Source organism: Eucalyptus grandis, chromosome 8, assembly GCF_016545825.1.
Source record: "Eucalyptus grandis isolate ANBG69807.140 chromosome 8, ASM1654582v1, whole genome shotgun sequence".
Taxonomy (NCBI): Eukaryota; Viridiplantae; Streptophyta; class Magnoliopsida; order Myrtales; family Myrtaceae; genus Eucalyptus; species Eucalyptus grandis.
Genome location: NC_052619.1, coordinates 9,987,930 through 10,009,744, shown reverse-complemented (window position 1 = coordinate 10,009,744; position 21,815 = coordinate 9,987,930). Strand labels below are relative to the sequence as shown.

At 37.6% G+C, this 21,815-nt stretch overlaps 2 protein-coding genes and 1 pseudogene across 2 annotated transcripts; all 3 read right to left on the bottom strand.

Moving 5' to 3' along the window:
• Nucleotides 1-1,304: 1,304 nt before the first annotated feature.
• Nucleotides 1,305-4,106, bottom strand: LOC104456390 (methylecgonone reductase). The gene is made up of 4 exons (XM_010071166.2): nt 3,715-4,106; nt 3,071-3,311; nt 2,774-2,953; nt 1,305-1,631 (listed from the first exon to the last, which is right to left on the bottom strand). Exons 1-4 carry the CDS (start codon nt 4,029-4,031, stop codon nt 1,404-1,406), a joined length of 966 nt encoding a protein of 321 aa, XP_010069468.2. The 5' UTR covers nt 4,032-4,106; the 3' UTR covers nt 1,305-1,403.
• Nucleotides 4,107-12,948: 8,842 nt separating this feature from the next.
• LOC104416244 lies at nt 12,949-14,162 on the bottom strand (annotated as a pseudogene).
• Nucleotides 14,163-18,426: 4,264 nt separating this feature from the next.
• On the bottom strand, nt 18,427-21,495 carry LOC104456386 (methylecgonone reductase). The gene is made up of 4 exons (XM_010071163.3): nt 21,179-21,495; nt 20,627-20,867; nt 20,335-20,514; nt 18,427-18,804 (listed from the first exon to the last, which is right to left on the bottom strand). The coding sequence occupies exons 1-4, from the start codon at nt 21,493-21,495 to the stop codon at nt 18,577-18,579; spliced, it is 966 nt and encodes a 321-aa protein (XP_010069465.2). The 3' UTR covers nt 18,427-18,576.
• Nucleotides 21,496-21,815: the final 320 nt, after the last annotated feature.

The window sequence follows — 21,815 nt, the reverse complement described above, 5'->3', positions numbered from 1 at the left end:
AGCATCAAGGAACGCGGGAATCGCACACAGAGCATCCGGCTGATCGTGGATCAGCTTTACTTTGGAAACCTCCGGATCGGGGATACCTAAAATGCAATATAGACGCATCTCATCAGCCAGGAAGTCAAGAAGGCAACGTAGCGTGTATCAGTCGAAATTATCAAGGGGTACTTACCGATGTCTATACCCGTCGATGTCCCGCTGCTTCTCCCTTTCAAGCCGAAGTACAGGCGCTAGCTTGTGCTCTTAATCATCTGCTGAATCAGGGACTCAACATGGCCAACATCATCATCGAATCGGATTGCTTGGCCATGATCGAGATTCTTCATGAGAAACAGAGCACCCCGTGGAAAGAACGAGCGCTGTTCGCAGAGATTTCTCATCTGCTCTCTCTGTGCCCTAACTTCAGTCTTCAGTATTGCAAGAGGGAAGCTAATGGAGTTGCTGATTGGGCTGCCAAGGCCCACGGTAGATCAGATATGGCCCATAACTGGAATATCTTTCCTCCTTTTATCTTACAGAATTTGGTAGCTTCCGAAGCATTAGCTTCTGGTTGTAATACCCAAATCTTTTGTACAGCTACTAATTAGTAATGAAATATCTATATTTCTGACCAAAAAAAAAAAAAAAAGTTGGGGTTATGAGGGTCCATTAGAGTCAAATTGGGGTTGTTCAGAGAATAGTAGTGGAGTCAAAAAGAAAAAAAAAACAGTGGAGTCGGATTGACACATGCCTTAAATACTTCAGTTATAGGTGCAATTTTTGTGAAGCTGCGGTGTGTACTTTCTATCAGGTTTGGAGGGCTATGTTTTCCTCCAATCTTGATTGTCAGCAATTTCCTCCAATCAGTCCTTCAATTTGGTCGATCAAGCAGCCTGTGCGTCCCCACCGCCAGCCCCTCATCGCCACAAAGAGCTCTTGCCCTTGCAGCCTCCAAGTCTCTCTCTCTGGGGGATTGTAGAGGGCTTAAAACCTGTCATTGCAAACTCAGATCAGCGGTCCTCGACCTCGGGCAAATCTCAATTTGTAATTGGGGTCGCCCGAGTTAGCAACCGCTGTTGCAAAGCTATAGAGGAGGCCAAGGGGCCTTCACGGTGACAATTGCGGCTTAATGGCTCGGTGATGGCGACTCGTGGGCTTGGTGTCGACATTCATAGTTACTATATTGATGGAAAATTCCAAACTAAGCTTCCTGATCTGAAAATAAAAACGTATATGACTTTCTTTCTATTTACAGGATGCCTTGTTAGGCTTGCTATTAGCACAATATATTTAGAAAAATAGCGTGAAAGAAGATATTGTGATGACAAAATTGCAAAGTTCGATTCAGATTATTTATTATAGTCAACTAGAGATCTTCTTAGAGGTACACATGATCATAGAAACTATGAAAACATAGGTATTCAAGCATCACCATCCCAGAGCTCATCCAGTGATTTGTAAGGCCCCTCTTCAGAAATGTACATGTCACCAGGACATCCTCTTCTCTGTGGAATCTGAAATTTGATTTTTTCCGAATCCTCCTGGCTAAGTTCCCATTCTAAGATTTGCAGGTTCTCTTTCATTCTCTCTTTGTTGAAGCTCTTCACTATCACGCATGCTCCTTGCTCGTATATCCATCTCAGTGCAGCCTTCATATGTATACATGTATATAGGGTATAGTATGCAAATTGGAGATAAGAAAATGCAAATCACGCAATCCATGAAATTAGTTGAGTATTTCATAAATCGTGGTCATGCTACTACTTATTTATATGGGCCTCCTCGTCAAAAAAGAAAATATGAAAGGTAGCTAAAGTTTCTTATCTTCCCTTAATTACACGCGGATAGAAAGATTGGAAAATACTTTCGTAATGATAACTTCGATCGTCTTAAGGTAGGGGTTAGCAATGTTACAAGACCAACTACGAATTTTTTTCTATAATTACACCACACAATGATTAAAACCTTATAATACGAATTTCATACGGAAAATTCTTGAGAAGAGAACATGTTGCTGCAAGTTCTTGTAAGCGCACACATACCGGTCTACAGAAGGAAAAACTTGCTAATTTGTGAATAGCAACGGGACAAATGAGCGACAGATGGAAGAATATGAAAGCCATGGGTGAATAAGTCAACAAACTAATTTTTAACCACTAAAGTTGGCCACTCGGGATTGCCATCAATCACGAGAAGGTGCGCTCTATTTAATAATTCTTTTGGTTAGCTTTCACTTTCGGTATAACTCAAACTTTAGAAAAGTCATCAGAAAAATACAAAACGACAAGACTAAAAAGAAACCTTGGACCAAGTAAGTCCCGAAAAGATTTAATATTCTCGGGATCTCAGGAATGTAAAACAAATCAGAGAGTATTTCCTCTTTCTAAGGAATAAAAAGATTTGAAGTGAGTTAGGAGTGCGAGACATGTCAGAATAGGCACATTAAAATAAGAAAAGCATGTGGACAGCCTGCTGTCATTGCAATGCAAACGAACTAGTGTAAGTATGGATTAAACTCCCTTGACTTTTGGTGAGGTTAACCTTTAACCAGGTATCAAGGATCCAAAACCAACCCATGCTTAGAAGGTTAACCTTTTAAGAATTCTTTTACAGCCACGGGCGGACTTTCCAATGCAATTTCAGAGGGACGAGCTTCTAAATTATGCTTTCCTGAGAGCGACGAAAATCTAAATTTTACTTCGATTCCACCAACTCAATTAATGATCTCCTCTGCCCCAAGAATGACACCAAAATAGGAGAAAAAAACACAAAAGGAGAGAGAATATGGTACCTGGGCCACAGTCTTGCCTTTGGCAATGGCAATCTCCTTGAGCACAGGACTCTCCATAACAGCTAATGTACCCCAAGCGGCTCCATTTGCTCCCAACGGGGACCATGCGCTCACCTGTATTCCCTTCTCCCTGCAATATCCGCTCAGTTTCTCCTGTTGCCATGCCACATTCATCTCCACCTAAATCACCGCACACCCATCAAATAAAAATATTACTTCATCTGTATTTCCCAAAAAATTCTATCTGTGGCTACATGAATAATGAAGAGATTAGATATAGTATATTCTTCTAATTGCCTGATTAACAGCAGGACGGATATTGGCGTGCAAGAGGAGATCAGAGAGCTTCTTGGTGCTAAAATTGCTGACTCCAATGGATTTGGCTAAGCCCAGCTTGGAGCACTCTTCCATGGCTTCCCATGTGCCCTTGATGTCAAATGGCAAGACCTTGCCCTTGAAATTGAACCCTTCGGTTCCTTCCTTCAGTCTCACCGGCCAGTGGATTAGATACAGATCCACGTACTCTAACCCTAACCTCCTATTTAAATCGATACACACCAAGGACAAATAGAAAAAGAAAAAAAAACCATCAAGATCCATGAACGCACCAGAAAAAAAAAAGGAAAAATAAAGCAGCAAGAGGTAACATGTTATGTTGTTGCTGTTCTAATATGTTGAGGTAATGATAAAAATTTAACGAACTTCTTAGCATAATAAAAGCTGAAAGCAATGTCCAATCTCAAAATCAAAATGCATGCAACATATATGTATAAGTGAATGGTAGTCAATCTGGCAAAGGAAGAAGATTAATGTTTAACTATTTATCATTTATGTTTTCTCATAACGAAATTCTTATACGGTCTTACAAGATTCTTAGCGATCGGGACTATAGTTTCATCGTATACAAAAGTCGAGGAGAGAAGGCGAATCGATGTATTTACTGGAGAGAGTTCTTTAGGGCAGGAAGAACAAGATCGGGATGGGCATCGGTGCACCAGAGCTTGGTGGTGATGAAGATTTGGTTGCGGTTCTTGATGAGCCCCCGGTCGAGGGCCTCGGCCACTGCTCGGCCGAGCGCCTCCTCAGTGCCGTACAACGCCGCAGTGTCAAAGTGGCGGTACCCAACTCCGATGGCCTCCAGTAATATGGAAGTCAACACCTCTGGCGGCGGCGGAGGGCTCGCTGCGCAGCCCATGCCGATCAGTGGCATTCTCTCGCCGGAGCTCAGCACCACTTCTGGGACTACGACGCCGTGCATTGTTGTTCTGTTCTATGTTGGTGAGAGAGAGAGAGAGAGAGAGAGAGAGAGAGAGAGAGAGAGAGAGATGGTGGAAAAATAGCGATTAGGAAAATGTGTAGGCAAAGGTTGTTCGAAGGATTGCTAATATTTATATCAAGCAGAAGAAAATGCGAAGTTTCCTTAATATATTAAAGTTGACTTGGACTTGTGATACATATCATCCGCGCTCAACAAGACAGACTTTTTAAATGCCTCCCTCGTTTTCCTCGAAAATTCCTTACGATTCTTGCGTGCGGTCAAACTAAATCGTGATTAAGATCACAAGCAAATTTAGGTCATGATTTTTGTACTTGACCGAACTAAATCATGATGTACTTTATGTCACGTCCACATAAGTAATTCAAAGGTAATCAGTCAAATTGAAATTTAAGTACCATGCGGTCACATGATTTTATGAATCGAGTACCTAATTATTTAATTATTTTTGTCTCAATTTAAGTATATAAATAATTAGGTCCATTAATGATTTGAAAGACCCTTTTTTTTTTTTATGTAACTTGGGCTTGTTATTTATATACATCTTTTTTTTTTTTTTTGGATTGTTGAGATCAATTAGTGTCAAATTGATGGGTCAAAGAAACTTGTTTGGTTATAAAAGAACAAAAAGGCAGTGGTCAATTAAATTGACACATGCATAAATAATATAGTTTTACGTACATGCAAATTTTGTGAAGTTGCAGCTAGGCACTTTCTATCGCGTTTGGAATACATCAATGTAGTTACCTTACAACACGCAAGAATGTATCTCATTGTTTTCGATTTCAAATGTCGAAAACTTGAATCCTATTTTATAGCCCCTGAAATCATTCTGGAATTTGGAAGCCAAAACCGACCAGTTCACAAGTTTCAAGATGCCCCGTATTATTCTGCATTTCTTGAAAAAAATTATTAATTAAAAAGTTGTCGCACTTCTTGCTATTAAGATGATCTTATCCAGTACTATAATAACAGAGACCCCACAAGGAGCTGATTCTAGACGGTTTTTAGTTGTCTCGATTTTAGCTGGAAACGTGACCAATTGGAAATGAGCAATTAATCGTCTGCCAAGTTACCAAATCGACTAATGCATCACTAGCGATCTGAAGGAACTCTTTTTGATGCAAAATAAATTCAGAGAGCTCTTTGGTTGCTTCATATGGTGTCATCTCGATAGTCGATGCCAATCCCACAGGCTCTATACCTATTAAAACCCATATTTATTGTGTCAAGATTCAAGACCACTTCATTGGTGGATGTTGTGACCTGACCACAGTTTCACCACCCAAGGCCATTTAACCGGCGGATGTCTGGACCTGTAATTAGTATTCCGGACGCTTACTATGGATTCTATAATAGGGGTTTACTTGGGAAGATTGCTTAATATTTTTTTAATTTTGTCAATTTAGTCTTAGAATCTTCATGCGAAATTCCAATGTAGTTTTTTTGCTGATTTTTGCCAAGTGTTACTTACATGGTGGTGCACCATGTAGGATGCCCGGCGATGATTAGATCGCCACGTTGGCAACTTCTAGGTGAAAATTGACCAAAAAGACTAGTTTGAAATCTCGCACAAAGGTTTATGACTAAATTAACAAAATTGAAAATTTCACAATTGCATACAATACGTTTATGACTAATTGAGTAATTCTTGCGGATCAACAACGAATGCATAATAAGTTAATGAAATGAACTTAAATACTTCGTGTTTGAAATCCATTTCTCTTTCAACCTATTAAATTACCCAAGTACTATATTACTGGGAATATTTATTGAACATACAAGCTTCAACTGAAGTAACTTGTCTCACAAGATTGCTGCAACCGCATTAAGCATTTTCTTTTTACATATGAGATATCTAAATTAATTAGGCGACACGTTGACTTATCTTCATATGCACATTTTCATTTGTACTTTTAATTCTCAATGTTTAATCTTCCTTTTTATCTCTTGTCCCTCCTTAATTACTATTATCCAAGTTTTAGAGAAGAGATTGCTATAGTGAAAGCATGAGGTTGATTTCATATAGATTTCCAACGTGGAAATACAAATAATAGTTGCAATTATTAATTCATCATCCGCGAGAGATCACTAGAAAGAGCGATATGTGATCATCATATATAAAATCATTAGATGTGTGATCTAATTCAATGATCTCCATTCCAGAGCTCATCCAATGACAGATTTGCTTTCATTCTCTCTTTGTTGAAGCTCTTCATTATCACGCTTGCCCCTTACTCATATATCAACCTCAGTGCAATCTATAATATTTATATTTAGAGTTACACACATATATACATGTGATATATGAGATTAGCCAAATACTTTTCATGGATTAGGATCTATTTCTCATAAAAAATAAAGGACGATGAGAGAGAGAGAGAGAGAGAGAGAGAGAGAGAGAGAGAGAGATTGATGCTTTTAATATGGGTCTTATTCAGATCTGGTTTTGTCACGCCGCCAAAAAAATAAATAATTATGATGACATTTAATAAAGAAAGAAAGAAAAAAAGAAAGAAAGAAAGAAAGAAAAAATAATAAAGTTGAAGAGCCTTTTAGTATTTGGATGTTGAAAAGGGGGAAATAACTAATTATTTATTTATTTTTAGATCACAATCGCTATATAGGTCAAAAAAATGCGTAAGGGCAAGACCACATTAATCTAGAATCACAAGACGAATTGCATTGTGTGGTTGCTGAAGAAGCCGTGCACAAAACCTGTTATATTTTTGTGGTATTGACTATTTATGCACCAAGCTTTTAATCCTTAAAGAAACTATATCGACAGAGACCTGGATGGAGGAAGATGTAACACATTGCCTTCTCATGTAATAAGCAAATGCAATTTCTTCTGGGGCCTACCTACATAACCAATGAGAAAGTTTCTAAGCTAAAAGTTTCTTTTATAAACGAAAAAACATCACTTTCTTTCTCCAAATGTCATGTTCCCTACCTAAATGCGTTTGCCTATTATTTGGGGTAGTTAGCAAATACGGTTGAAATCAATTCATTTATGATTTTGTTCCCATTAATTTTTGGAGAGAATAATTCTTTTAAGGTTATGAAAATCATCTCACAAAGATTCGATTTGACTGGGCTAGCACTTGGTTTTGATGATCAAATTAAAATATCTCCTACTCCGAGTAACCATGGAAGCCATGTCTACTTATTTATAAGTGGAGTCTGGCCAAACACAAGTGAACAGAGAAAGAAAAATTGCCTGAGTAGAGAATTCTGCACAACCACTGATGAACCCCAAGGAGCTCCATTTGGGCTTAATGGGGACCGCATTCATCTCCACCTAAGTCATGATTAACCCACAAGGAAAAAGGAACAAACATTGAAGAAAATCTTGATTCGATATTTCATTTGACTCAAAGATCGAACAAGAATGATCGATTTTTCCTGTACCTGGTTAACAGCAGGAGGGATCGTGGAATGCGTGAGGACTTGAGAGAGCTTCTTGGTGCCAAAGTTGCGGACCCAATGGACTTGGCCAACCCCAGCTTGGAGCACTCTTCCATGGCCTCCCATGCCCCTTTCATGTCAAATGGCAACAGTTTGCCCTTGAAATCGGACCGTTCGGTTCCTTCATTTGGGGGAGTGGATTAGATACAAATCCACATACTCTAACCCTAGCCTTCTATTTAAATCAAATAATATGCCAAGTGCCCAAAAAAAATAAAAATAAAATAAAAACATGAGCACAACATGACTGAACCCATAAAAAAAGCGGAAAAATATTAGAGGAAAGATTGGGAAAAAAAACTAATGCACACAATTGATAATTATAAATACCAAAGTGAAAAATAATGTTTATCGTGTCTATTTTACTATGGAAGAAATTGTTATAACTAATTGCCGACTTAGCAGTTATTAGAACTTTATATAGTGTCAAGGAGCAAAATAAAAGGTGGACATCAGAAGGCGAATTAGCAAGTATTTACTGGAGAGACTTCTTGTGAGCGGGAAGAACAAGACCCGGAGGAGCGCCAGTGCACCAGAGCTTCGTGGTGATGAAGATGTCGCTGCAGCTCTTGACATGCCATCGGTCCAGGGCCTCGGCCATGGCCCGGCCTAGTGCTTCTTCGGTACAGTAGGATGCTGCTGTGTCGAAGTGGCATTGCCATGTCAGGCCGTGGCACATTCCGAGCCCAATCAGCGGCATGAGAGAGAGAGAGAGAGAGAGAGAGTGTGGGAATCTAGTGATGGAAAGTCCTTTTCACTCACAGTATGCGTGGCTGTGCTTGGAGACCATGCGCCTGCACCAAGCCGAGAGGTCCCGAACGGTCAAGGGTGACTATTGAAAGTGATCGTAACATAAAGAGAAAGATCCCGAGTTCGTAACTGCCGCGCTAAAGGTGTTGAACTTCAGCGTATCCAAATATACCGTGTCAACGTTGGCTGCGTTGGGAGCACGGATCGCGGTGGATTACCCGAACTGCCGACCGAAGACGACCCAACTACAAAGCAAGGAGTGCTTTCTGAACTTTGAGTTTTTATTGAAAAATTGCCGCTAGAGTCCACTCAAGTGGCCACCAACTGTCCGTCATCGCAATTTCAACGACTGGACATGTGACAATTTTTTTTTCTTGCCATCGATAGTAATCCTTGTGCTCATCGATAGTCAAGTATGTATCAAATACTACCAGCATGATACGCATGTGATCGTGGTCTTCTTTTGTCATATTTTCTCTTGTGACTAGCACATGACAACAGGGTTAATTTTGGGCGTCAACAAAATTCCTAACTTAATAACACTTAATCGTGTCATTAGGTGATGGGATACACGTATACTTGTTCAAGGTCCACACGTCGATCTTGAAGATTGAATGAGTATTGGGATACATTATGGTCTCGTGCTTTCTGGTCGTGTTTAGTTTGCTAATTAATGTATTTTCACAGCATGTTCATCTATCGGATGCTTATGGGTGGAATTGCTTCCTACATGCACATATAGCTTAAATTTCTCACGTAGAAATGCATTTAGTGTAATTCTAATGTTTGCATATAGATCAAATTTGTTCCGAAAGAAAACACCACAAAAAATTCTAAATATAAGTGCATATCGTAAAACTGAAAATTCTATTTTTGGCACGTCTAATTAGTTGGCATTTCATGATTAAAACATTAAAAGATAAAAATAATGTTTGACTGTGTTTTGATTAAGTCTTGCATCGAGGTTTAGGGATTTTCATGATCATAATTGAAACCAACATTATTTTATTTATTCCTCTAATTCTCCATTGAGGAAAGCAGTCTTTACCATCCATTTGATGCTCAAGATTTCTTTCGAGCCCATTTTACCCTTCGCTTTATTTTGAGAACCCATTTTTTTGATTTTTGGAATTTCCTCATTAATATTTCTTGGCTCATCCCTCATCTTGTGGATCCCCTTCAATGTCAAACGTGATTTTCTTTTCATTTAATATATATGCTTATTCCGCTTTTGTCATATTTCCTCTTGTGACTAGTATATAACGACATGATCAATTTTGGATGTCAACAGTATTTCTAGCTTAATCACGTGTAATCATGTCATTAAGTGATGGGATACATGTATACTTGTTCAAGGTCTGCACGTCGATCTTGAACATTGAATGAGTATCGTCAGATATCATGGTCTCGTGCTTTCTGATTGTGTTTAGTTTGCTAGTTAATGTATTTTCACAGCATGTTCATCTATGTCGGATGCTCATGGGTGGAATTGCTTCATACATGCACATGTAGCATAAATTTCTCACGTAGAAATGTATTTAGTGTAATTCTAATGTTTGCATATAGATCAAATTTGTTCCAAAAGAAAACACTACAAAAAATTTTAAATATAAGTGCACATTGTAACTGAAAATTCTATTTTTGGCACGTTTAATTTAGTTGGCATTTCATGATTAAAACATTAAAAGATAAAAATAATGTTTGACTGCATTTAGATTAAGTCTTGCATCGAGGTGTAGGGATTTTCATGATCATGATTGGATTTTCTTTTCGTTTAATATATATGCTTATTCTGCTTTTGTCATATTTTCTCTTGTGACTAGCACATAACGACATGATCAATTTTGGATGTCAACAGAATTTCTAGCTTAATCAAGCGTAATCATGTCATTAGGTGATGGGATACATGTATACTTGTTCAAGGTCCGCATGTTGATCTTGAACATTGAATGAGTATCGTCATATATCATGGTCTCGTGCTTTCTGATTGTGTTTAGTTTGCTAGTTAATGTATTTTCACAGCATGTTCATCTATGTCGGATGCTCATGGGTGGAATTGCTTCATACATGCATATGTAGCATAAATTTCTCACGTAGAAATGCATTTGGTGTAATTCTAATGTTTGTATATAGATCAAATTTGTTCCGAAAGAAAACACCACAAAAAATTCTAAATATAAGTGCATATCGTAAAACTGAAAATTCTATTTTTGGCACGTCTAATTAGTTGGCATTTCATGATTACAACATTAAAAGATAAAAATAATGTTTGACTGCGTTTTGATTAAGTCTTGCATCGAGGTTTAGGGATTTTCATGATCATGATTGGATTTTTTCTTTCGTTTATTATATATGCTTATTCCCTTTCGGGGTGCTTCAATCCCAAGGGATTATAACAAGGACTTGTTTAATTGTTCCTCGAGACAGGTTGGGTCATTATCTTCTACTTTTTTACTATTTAATTTATTCATTGCTTTACATACAGTGTTATATTTGGTAACATTTTAAATGTTTGATTTAATACCGTAGCTGCTCGAACATGTAGATGCGTGTTAGGAAAAAAATTACTCAAAGATGGTATGAAAAGTTGTCCTTAGAAGAGAAAAGGTACAAATCAATATACGCTAGTTTAATTTAGCGTAACTAAATTTATAAATATTCTTTGATTTGTAGAGGTAAAGTGATCTCAGGTGCTTTACCATAATCTAGTAGGCTTAGTAAATTGGTTAGCGACAACTCTAAAATAATCATTAATGAACGAGATAAATCAAGCTAGAATCAGTGGGACTTGAGAGAGTTGGTGCGAAGCATGGGCATCACCTTGCAAGAGTATAATTTGAGCCTGCCTAGCAATCCATTAGCTCGCTCTGGAGGATCGTGTAGTTAACAAAATAAATCCCTTGATTATTTTCTAAGATATGTTTCATACTCAAGTATATATCCTTCAAATTTTGGCCACAAGCTAGTACAGTGACCTAAATTAAGTACTGAGAAGTGTGAGGAAAATACAATCACACAAAAATGCAGGTTTTTTGCGCTTTACAGAACAAAATCATATATATTGTCCACATAGGCAATCCAAGGTAACAACGAGAGCTATAGACCATAATCACACAAAAATGAGATTTTCAGGACCGAGGCTCCTATTGTTATGCGGAAAGTTTATGATTCGGAAAATTCCAAACTGAGGGTGCATTTGTTTTGGGGAAAGTTTTTCGGGGATTTTTTGGATTCTTACCTTTTGGTTCATAGAAAATGACTAGTCAACTGAAAACCCTTTTCGATCAATGAAAATATTCATGTGTAAATTTAGTAAAGTGAAAACTAACTCTAAAGAGGTGGAAACACTTCCGAAATTGCTCCCCTAAAAAATTATAATTATAATTATAATTTAATTTGTCTTTTTTCTTTTCTTTTTCCTTCCTTTTCCTTTTAATTTCTCCCTTGGCTAGTCCTCGGGCCTTGGCGACTAGTGACAGGCACAGGCTGCCGAGGCTCGACCTCACTAGATCTTAGCGAGTTCGAGGAGGTTGAGGCATGTTAGGATTTGACGATCCTTGCTGGCCTATGCCTATGCTTCAAGCTTGAGATCAGCTGAGCTTCGAGCTTTGAGCTTCAAGATCGGCCGATTTTCGGTGGATGAGATCGATGCAGAGGGAGGCAAGGTTGTTGGAGATGGTGGTGGTAGTGGTGGTGAGGACGGAGCAGTGGGAGAGATGTAGAGGCGGGTGAGAGAGAGAAAGAAAAAAATGATTTAAAAAATGGTTTGTTTTCTTAAAATAAACTAATAAGATTAGAATCATTTTCCAATGAGATCCAAACACCAAAAATGTTATTGGTCATATATTTTCAAATAAAGGAAAAATATTAATTTTCTTGGACAATAATTTTCTAGAAAGCATTTTCCTTTTTCATAGAGTTTTTTTTCCCCAAACAAAAACACCCTAAGCTTTCAATCTGAAAATGAAAACGTACATGATGTTCTTTCTATCTATAGGATGCTTCATCAAGCCCGTTGTTAACATGATATATTTACAAAAAATATTGTGAAAGAAGAGATTGTGATAATTAAATTTCAAGGTTCAATTCATATAGATTGATTATCATTGACAACAGATCATCATAGAATTTATACTCGATTGTATAAACTATGAAAATGTAAGTATTCAAGCATCACCATCCCAGAGCTCATCCAGTGATTTGTAAGGCCCATCCTCAGTAATGTACGCGTCATCAGGACATCCCCTTCTTTGTGAAATCTGAAGCTTGATTTTCTCAGAATCCTCTTGGCTAAGTCCCCATTCTAAGATTTGCAGGTTCTATTTCTTTCTCTCTTTGTTGAAGCTCTTCACTATCACGCATGCCCCTTGCTCATATATGCATGTTGGTGCAACCTTCATATGTATGCATGTGTCACGGGCCGATCGATTCACTCTCGATCACTCCTCGTTCACTCGAAGGCTATCTTTCGGGCCGTGACACATGTATATAAGGTATGGTACGCAAATTGGAGATAAATAATGCAATTTCCGAGGGAAGAGCTTCCAAACTATGCTTTCCCCAATGTGACAAAAATTTAAAATTTCTTTCAATACCTTCAACTCAATTAATGATCTCTTTCGCCTCAAGAATGACACCAAAACAGGAGGAATAAACACAAGAAGAGGAGAGAGTGTAGTACCTAAGCCACAGTATTGCCTTTGGCAATAGCAATCTCCTTGAGCACAGGACTCTCCACAACAGCTAATGTACCCCAAGTAGCTCCATTAGCTCCCAATGAAGACCATGCGCTCACCTGTATGCCTTTCTCCCTGCAATATCCTCTGAGCTTCTCTTGTTGCCATGCCACATTCATTTCCACATAAATTATGGTTAACCCATAAAATGAAAAATATTACTTCATCTGTCTTTCCTAAAAAAATCTATTTGTGATCAATAATGAAGAGATTAGATATAGTGTATTGTTCTAATTGCCTGATTAACAGCAGGAGGGATAGTGGCGTGCAAGAGGAGATCAGAGAGATTCTCGGTGCCAAAATTGGTGACTCCTATGGACTTGGCTAACCCAGCTTGGAGCACTCCTCCATGGCTTACTCTGTGCCCTTGATGTCAAATGGCAATATCTTCCCCTTGAGATCAGACCACCCTTTAGTTCCTTCCTTTAGTCTCACTGGCCAGTGGATTAGATACAGATCCACATACTCTAACCCTACCCGACTGTTTAAATCCATACACACCAAATGCCAATTTCCTATTTATTTATTTATTTTAAATCAAAAGCCATGAATAAAAAAGGGAATAGAGTAAGCAGCAAGATGGAACATGTTATGTGGTTTCTGTTCTATAATATGCAAGGTAATGACAAAAAAAAAAAAAAAAAAATTGACAAACTTCTTAGCATAATAAAAGTTGAAAGCTATCTCCGATCTCCAATATCCAAATGCATGCAACATATCTCTATTTTGCCATACTTAGTCTATAACAAACTGAAAATAGTCAATCTAGCAAAGGAACTAGGTTAATGTTTATCATATATGTTTTCCCATAACGAAATTCTTATACGGTCTTAAAAATTCTTAGTGATCAAAACTATATTGTCATCGTATAAAAAATGGAGGAGAGAAGGCGAATTGATGTATTTACTGAGAGAGTTCTTAAGGGTAGGAAGAACGAGATCAGGATGGGCGTCGGTGCACCGGAGCTTGGTGGTGATGAAGATTTGGCTGTGGCTCTCGATGAGCCCCTGGTCCAGGGCCTTGGCGATGGCTCGGCCGAGTGCCTCCTTGGTGCCGTACAACTTGTAGTGTCAAAATGGCGGTACCGGACTTTGATGGCCTCCAAGAATATGGAAGTCAACACATTTGGCAAGGGCAGAGAGGTCGCAGCGCAACCCATGATGATCGGTGACATTAGGGTTGAGCGGTTCTAAGTTCATTACAGGTTCCGCCTAAAATCTAGAACTTACCATCGGGTATAGGTTCCTTATTTTTTGGAATCTAGAATTTATCCGTCGGAACCTGAAATCTAGAACCTACCTTGTCACAGGTTCTAGGATCTAATAGGTTCTTTTTTATTTTTTTAAGTTAAATAAAATGGAAATGAATGCAATAATAATGAATAAGCTTGTCATTCATCAAAGAAAATACAAAATAAACAAAACTATCAACATAAGAAAATGAATTCTTCGCAATGAATTCAACAAGATAAAAGTAGAGGGTAGCAATTCTAAGTTCGATCTGAAACTTGGAACTTATCCATTTAGAACGGGTTCCTCATTTTTTGGAACTTGAAACCTACCTTGCATATCATAGAACGTGGAATCTATCCTATCATAGGTTCCAAGGTTTACCATATCCCACTTATGTTATTATTTGAAAGATTATAATTTACTAATCGTAACTTATATTTAGATATACGAAACATATGAACATCAATAAAGTAAAAATATAAGCTATAAAATGGAAATTCAATTAGTGCTTTCAGATTATATATTCATCATCGAACAGTCATGGAATATCAGAAGATTGCACGAAAACATGGATCAAGAAAAATATTAAAATTTGTTTTACGTTCTAGGTTCCGGATTCTAGGTTCCTCCAACTAAGAACCTGGAATCTACTTGTTGAAATAGATTTCTCATTATTTAGAATCAGGAACCTATCCTATATATCTTGGAACCTAGAACTTATGGGTTTCTATCGGTCCGATTCTCAGGTTCCAGGTTCTACCTGGAACCATGCTCATCCCTAGGTGGCATTCTTTCGCCGGAGCTCAGCACCACTTCTCGGACTATGACGTGGCGCATTGTGCTTTGTTCTGTGTTGGAGAGAGAGAGAGAGAGAGAGAGAGAGAGAGAGAGAGAGAGAGAGATATGGTGGAAATGCGGAGGCAAAGGTCGTTCGAAGGAATACTAATATTTATATAAAGCAGAAGAAGATGCAGGGTCTTTTTTAATATATTGGAAATGCGGAGGCAAAGGTTGACTTGAACTTGTAATACACACCATGCGTGCTCACCCAGACGGACCTTTTGAATGCCGCCCCCGTTTTCATCGGAAATTCCTTACGATTCTCGCGTGCGGCCAGAGTAACGTCGTGATTAAGATCACAAGCAAATTCAGGTCGTGATTTTTGTACTTGACCGAACTGAATCATGATATACTTATACAATCATAATCACATAAAAATGAGATTTTTTTAACCTAGCGCCTCCATATTTTATTAGTTCTATTTTGATTTAAGTATCTGAATATTGACATCTAAATTTTGGCTTAATATTTAGGATTAAATTGCACAGAAAACAAGGAAACAATTTGACCCTAACAAAAATGATTTTTGCATCACCTAGATTTTCTAATTTAGTTTCCCTTATCTTACTGCATTTCCGATAAATAAAAAATATATCATTTTTTATTTTTTATTTTTTAAAAAGGAAAGAAGAAGCCCACGGGGGATGGGCCTTCGCCCTAGCCCCCCTCCCTTCTCCTTTCTTCCCTGCGCTGGCCCAGGGCCCATTTCCCTTTTGACTTTCCTTCGGCCCGGCCCCGATTCCCTTCTTCCTCCTTCTTGCTGCGCTTCACGCGCGCTACGGAGAGAAGGAGAGTAGAGGACGACGAATGCACGTGGAACAGAGGAGAGGCCGGCGAGAATTAGGCCCGTTGGGCTTATTCTGTTTTCTTGGGCCAAACTTGGTTTTTTTTTTTTAAAGAATATGGGCTTGATTGATTTGTTTCTTTCAGGTATCCCCCCTCGGGCCAGGCGAACTAAGCCCATTAGCCGTACTCAGCGCAGCAAAGGAGGCCCCTAAGGCTCTGGAGACCGGGCCGTGCGCCGGGCTGGTCCCGACCCGGGTGGGACATGGAGGCCCGGCCCAGATCCATTTTTATAATATAATATGATATATTATTTAAATATTTAAAAATATTTTAATATAAATTTATAATCAGAAAAATCCAAAATTGATCTACATTTTCCAAAAAAAATGAGCAAAAGCGTGAAAGCTCCACAAATTCATAGAAAATTCTTGAAAATCCAAAAAAAAATCTAAGGGCTTAAACAAAATTAGGTACTAAAAGGGCATCGGTGATTAGTGATTAATTAGTATAATCAAGTCTCGATCCTAATTTCTTTGGTTGGGTAAAAGTAAAATATTTCTCTCACTATTTTACTAAGATTTTTAATCGACTCACTTCGAATCGATTAGTAGCAACTCATATTTGAAATTGACTTGCAAGTTAAATACTCAAATCATAAATTGTGAATTGGTGGGTTTGAGAGAGCCCGTGTTAAGTCTAATACTTAGCGAGCTATTAGCCTCTGCATGTGCCCGTGATGAGACTCCGAAAAAAGGAGGTCATGACACTAAATAGCTAAGACTATTCATTTGAAAGAAATCTTTTCTTATTACTTAGGCTTGTTACTTATATTAAAAAAAAAAAAACTCCGCTGGTTAACTTAAAGTCAAATTGGTTGTTCAAAGAAACTTGTTCGGTAAAAAAACAAAAAAAACAAAAATGGCGTGGTCAATTCAATTGACACATTTTTAAAAAATATAGTTTTAAGTGCATGCAAATTTTGTGAAGTTGCAGCTGAGCAGTTGCTATCATTGTTATCGATTCTAAAAATGTTCAAAACTTGAATCCTACTTCATAGGATCTCTTAACCATTTTTGAATCTGGATGCCAAAACGTGTAATTCATAAGTTTCAAGACACCCCTGTATTGTTCTGCATTTTTTAAAAAAGAATTACTAATTAAAAAGTCATCGTACTTCTAAGATGATTTGGACTTGAACAGGTCCTTAAACTGCTCATGGGGCTCTACACCCCCCTGGCCGGGACCCGGGCCAAGTAAAAGATTCCGGCCCCATTGGCTGACTTGGTCACTCCCCTTATGGGGAGAGGGCAGCCACCTCGGATCCCCGCGACGCCTTCCCTAGGGAAACTTGGGGCGTGGTATAGGGAAATGAAGAGGCCAGTCGAAAGACTGGGTAAGAATTAATAATTAAAAAGTCATCGTACTTTTAAGATGATCTTATCTAGTACTATATTAACACATAATTGTAAAAATTATACAAGGAAAACATCAAAGTACATTACTCCAAGAAACTGCCCCAGTATTTTCTTTATGACCGGAACTACCTCGTAAATTTTATTTATTTATTTATTTACTTTGGGTCCAGATAACCCACAAGGAGCTGATTGTAGATGGTTTCTGGTTGTCTCGATTTTAGCTGGAAACGTGACCAATTGGAAATGAGCAATTAATCTTCTGCCAATTACCAAATCGATTAATGCGGCACCAGCGATCTAAAGAAACTTCTTTTTTGATGCAAAATTAAATTCGGAGAGCTCGTTGGTTGCTTTATATGATGTTATCTTGACAGTCTATGCTAATCCCACAGACTCAATACCTATTAAAACCCACATCTATTGCGTCAAGATTCAAGACCAATGGCGGATGTTGGGACCTCACCAAAGTATCGCCACCCAAGGCCACTTGATCGGCGGATGTCTAGACCGGTAATTAGCATTCCGGACGCTTACCATGTACTCTATAATAGGGATTTATTTGGAGAAATTGCTTAATTGGTTCTAAAATTATTGTGTGAATGTGAATTCAGTTTTCAATTTTTGAATTTTGTCAATTTAGTCATAATCCTTTACACGAAATTCCAATATAGTCATTCCGGCCAATTTTCATCAAAAATCTCTTACATGATTGGACTGCCACGTCCGTGATTTCCAAGTGAAAATTAATTAGAATGATTATAATAGAATTTAATACTAATTTAACAAAATTGAAAATTTCATGTCTACATATAGCAGGTTTATGATCGATTGAGTAATTCTCTCAGATTTATTTCAATTTTCAAAACAATGAACATGTAATAAGTTCATGAAATTAACTTAATAAATTCATTGCTTTGTGTTTCAAATCAATTTCTCTTTCAACCTATTAAATTGCGTGAGTATTTATTGAACATACGAGCTTCAACTGTAAGAAGTAACTTAACACGTAAGATTGCAGCAACCACCTTGAGTATTTTCTTTTTACGGTTGGAGACATCTAAATTATTAGGTGACACCTTGATTTATCTTCATATGCACATTTTCATTTGTACTTTTATTATCCAAAACATAGCTTTAGAGAAGAGATTGTTATAGTGAAAACACAACGTCAATTTCATATAGATTTGCAACACGGAAATACAAAATAATAGTTGCAATTATTAATTCATAATCCACGAGAAACCACTAGAGAGAGTGATATATGATCATCATATGTAACTCATCATATGCGTGATTTAATTCAATAATCTCCATCCCAGAGCTCATCCAATGACTTGTAAGGCCCATCTTCAAAAACGAACATAAGGCCAGGAGATCCTCTTTTCTGTGGGATCTGAAGCTTGATCTTATCCAAGTCCTCATGGCTAAGTCCCCAATCCAAGATTAGTAGGTTCTCTTTCATTCTCTCTTTGTTGAAGCTCTTCACTATCACGCTTACCCCTTGCTCATGTATCCACCTCAGTGCGACCTATAATATTTATATCTAGAGTTACATACACACAAACACACACGCAAACACACACACACACACATGTGATTTATGGGATTAGCTTAAGTACTTTTCATGGATTGGGATCTATATATTTAGGTCAACTTTCTCATAAAAAATATATGACGACTAAAGTTGTTGTTCCGAGAGAGAGAGAGAGAGAGAGAGAGAGAGAGAGAGAGAGAGACCACACTAATCTAGAATCACAAGACGAATTGCATTGTGTGGTTGCTGAAGAAGCCGTGCACAAAACCTCTTATCTCTTACGTTTGGTCGTCCGGATTTCTAATCGGGATAGGATTGGATATGATAGGATATGAAATCCTGGGATTTTTTTTATATCCCGTCCAGTGTTTGGTGAATCGCATATTAAAGTCGGATATGTTCATTATGTACATTTTTTTTTATATAAACGATATATTATTATAAATGAACCTAAATGTTCATAAATAAAGACAGTGAAAATATCTCGTAACACTATTCCTTAATTTATTTATTATTTATTATTTATTTTATTTTTCTCTTTTTTTATATTATTTTCATTATTATTTCTTTTTCCCCTTTCATCATTCTTTAATAAAAATTTATCAAATAGTAAACTGTACTAACATACCTAAAATACAAAAATACCTAAAATATATAATAAATATAAATATTTAATTTATAGGTTGAATGTTTATTATAAAATATAATTAAAATTGAATATAGAAATTAAAATAAGATTAATTAAAAATAAATTTTTATTTTCTTAAATTAGAATTCAAATATTATTTATATTGAAATATAATTTCAATTTTTTTAATTTAATAAATTTGTTATTCAAGAAAAATAACTTTCATTTTATGGACATTAGAAATCCTATCCACCTTTATCCCACCTCCCCCATGGGATAATTTTATCTTGTCTATATCCCCTTATATCCGACTTTATCCTATCCCGAGTGAGCACCAAACGTAGGATATGATAAATTATATCCTATCCCGAATTTTATCCCGACTACACGCAAGCTTTTAATCCTTGGAGAAAATATATCAGGGACTTGCATGGAGGAAGATGTTACACATTGCCTTCTCATATAATAAGTAAATGCTGCCTATATAACCAATGAGGGAATTTCTAAACAAAAAGCTTCCTTTTTAAACGACAAAACATCTCTTTATTTCTCCACCTATCACATTAGGTACCTAATTCCGTTTACCTGTAATTTGGGGTAATTTGCAAATAAACAGTTGAAATCAATTCTTTACCAAAAATTTATTAAAACTTTACCAAAAAAAAAAAAAAAAAAAACAGTTGAAATCAATTCATTTATGATTTTATCCTATTAATTTTTCGAGAATAATTCATTTGAAATTATGAAAACTCTCAAGGGTTCGATTTGACTGGGCTAGCACTTGCTTTAGATGCGTGCTAAGAAATGTCTCCTACTCGGAGAAACCATGGAAGTCATGTCTACTTCTCTATGAGTAGGGTCTTACCAAACACAGGTGAACAAAGATTCGAAATTACCTGAGCCACGGTCTTTCCTTTAGAGATAGCAATCTCCTTGAGCACAGGACTCTCCACAACTACTGATGAACCCCAAGAAGCTCCGTTTGCGCTCAATGGGGACCACGCACTTACATGTATTCCCTTCTCTCTGCAATACGCCCTCAGCTTCTCTTGTTGCCATCCCACATTCATCTCCACCTAAGTCATGATTAACCCACAAAGAAAAAGAATTAAACCTTGAAGAAAAACTCGATTTTGATATCTCATTTGACTCAAAGATCGAACTAGAATGGTCGATTTTTCCTTTTACCTGGTTAACAGCAGGAGGGATCGTGGCATGCGTGAGGAGTTGAGAGAGCTTTTTGGTGCCGAAGTTGCTGACTCCAATGGACTTGGCCAACCCTAGCTTGGCGCACTCCTCCATGGCCTCCCATGTCCCTTTCATGTCAAATGGCAACATTTTGCCTTTGAAATCGAACCCCTCGGTTCCTTCCCTCATTCTTATTGGCCAGTGAATTAGATACAGATCCACGTACTCTAACCCTAGCTTCCTATATAAATCAATACACACCAAGTGTCAAAAAAAAAAAAAAAAAGGAAAAAAAAACATGAATACAACATAAATAAACCCAAAAAGAAGAGCATGATATAGAGGAAAGATTAGAAAAAAAACTAATGCATGCAACTGGTGATAACGTATAGAAGTGAATATTAATGTTTATCGTGTAAATTTTCATATGGAAGAACTTCTCATATGGTCTTTAAAGTTAATTGATGACTTAGCTCTTATTAGAACTGTATATAGTGCCAAGCACTTAAAATAAACAGAAAGAGATCAGAAGGCAAATCATCGAAAACTTACTGGAGAGACTTCTTGAGAGCGGGAAGAACAAGACCCGGATGAGCGTCGGTGCACCAGAGCTTGGTGGTGATGAAGATGTTGCTGCGGCTCTTGACAAGCCCTCGGTCCAGGGCCTTGGCAACAGCCCGGCCGAGCGCCTCTTCTGAGCCGTAGCATGCGGCCGTGTCAAAGTGGCGGTACCCGACTTCAATGGCGTCGAGGAATATGGATGTCAGCACATCGGGCGGTGGCAGATTGCTCGTGGCCCCGCCCATCCCGATCAGCGGCATCCTCATGCCCGAGTTCAGCAACACTTCTGGGACCATGACGTTGGACATCAGTGCTCTGTGTTTCGCGTGCGTGAGATAGAGAGATAAAGTGTGAGAGGTTGGGAGATTTCTTTGACGGTTTTATGAGAAGGAATGCTTGTATTTATAATGAGCGTAAGAAAAATGTTGATACTTAATTTTGGCAAATCTATGGAATAAAAAATAAAAATCGCATCAGAGCAAATAAAAGGAAAAAGGGGGGGGAATCAATCTGATTGATTATGTATGGAAGTTGAAAATTCTGATAAATATTCAAAATTTGGTAAATGCGGAAGGAAATCATGTGAATAAAGAGCAAGAATTTTTACAAGATAGAAGAAATCGAAGCA

What these genes read in the sequence shown, in the direction of transcription:
- LOC104456390 (XM_010071166.2), bottom strand. Translation starts at nt 4,031, where the DNA reads ATGCACGGCGTCGTAGTCCCAGAAGTGGTGCTGAGCTCCGGCGAGAGA. An exon ending in GCCCTAAAGAACTCTCTCCA is followed by an intron (nt 3,312 to 3,714) that starts GTAAATACATCG and finishes CGATTTAAATAG; the next exon opens with GAGGTTAGGGTTAGAGTACG. An exon ending in TCCGTCCTGCTGTTAATCAG is followed by an intron (nt 2,954 to 3,070) that starts GCAATTAGAAGA and finishes GCGGTGATTTAG; the next exon opens with GTGGAGATGAATGTGGCATG.
- LOC104456386 (XM_010071163.3), bottom strand. Translation starts at nt 21,495, where the DNA reads ATGTCCAACGTCATGGTCCCAGAAGTGTTGCTGAACTCGGGCATGAGG. An exon ending in TCCCTCCTGCTGTTAACCAG is followed by an intron (nt 20,515 to 20,626) that starts GTAAAAGGAAAA and finishes ATCATGACTTAG; the next exon opens with GTGGAGATGAATGTGGGATG. An exon ending in AAGGAAAGACCGTGGCTCAG is followed by an intron (nt 18,805 to 20,334) that starts GTAATTTCGAAT and finishes TAAATATTATAG; the next exon opens with GTCGCACTGAGGTGGATACA.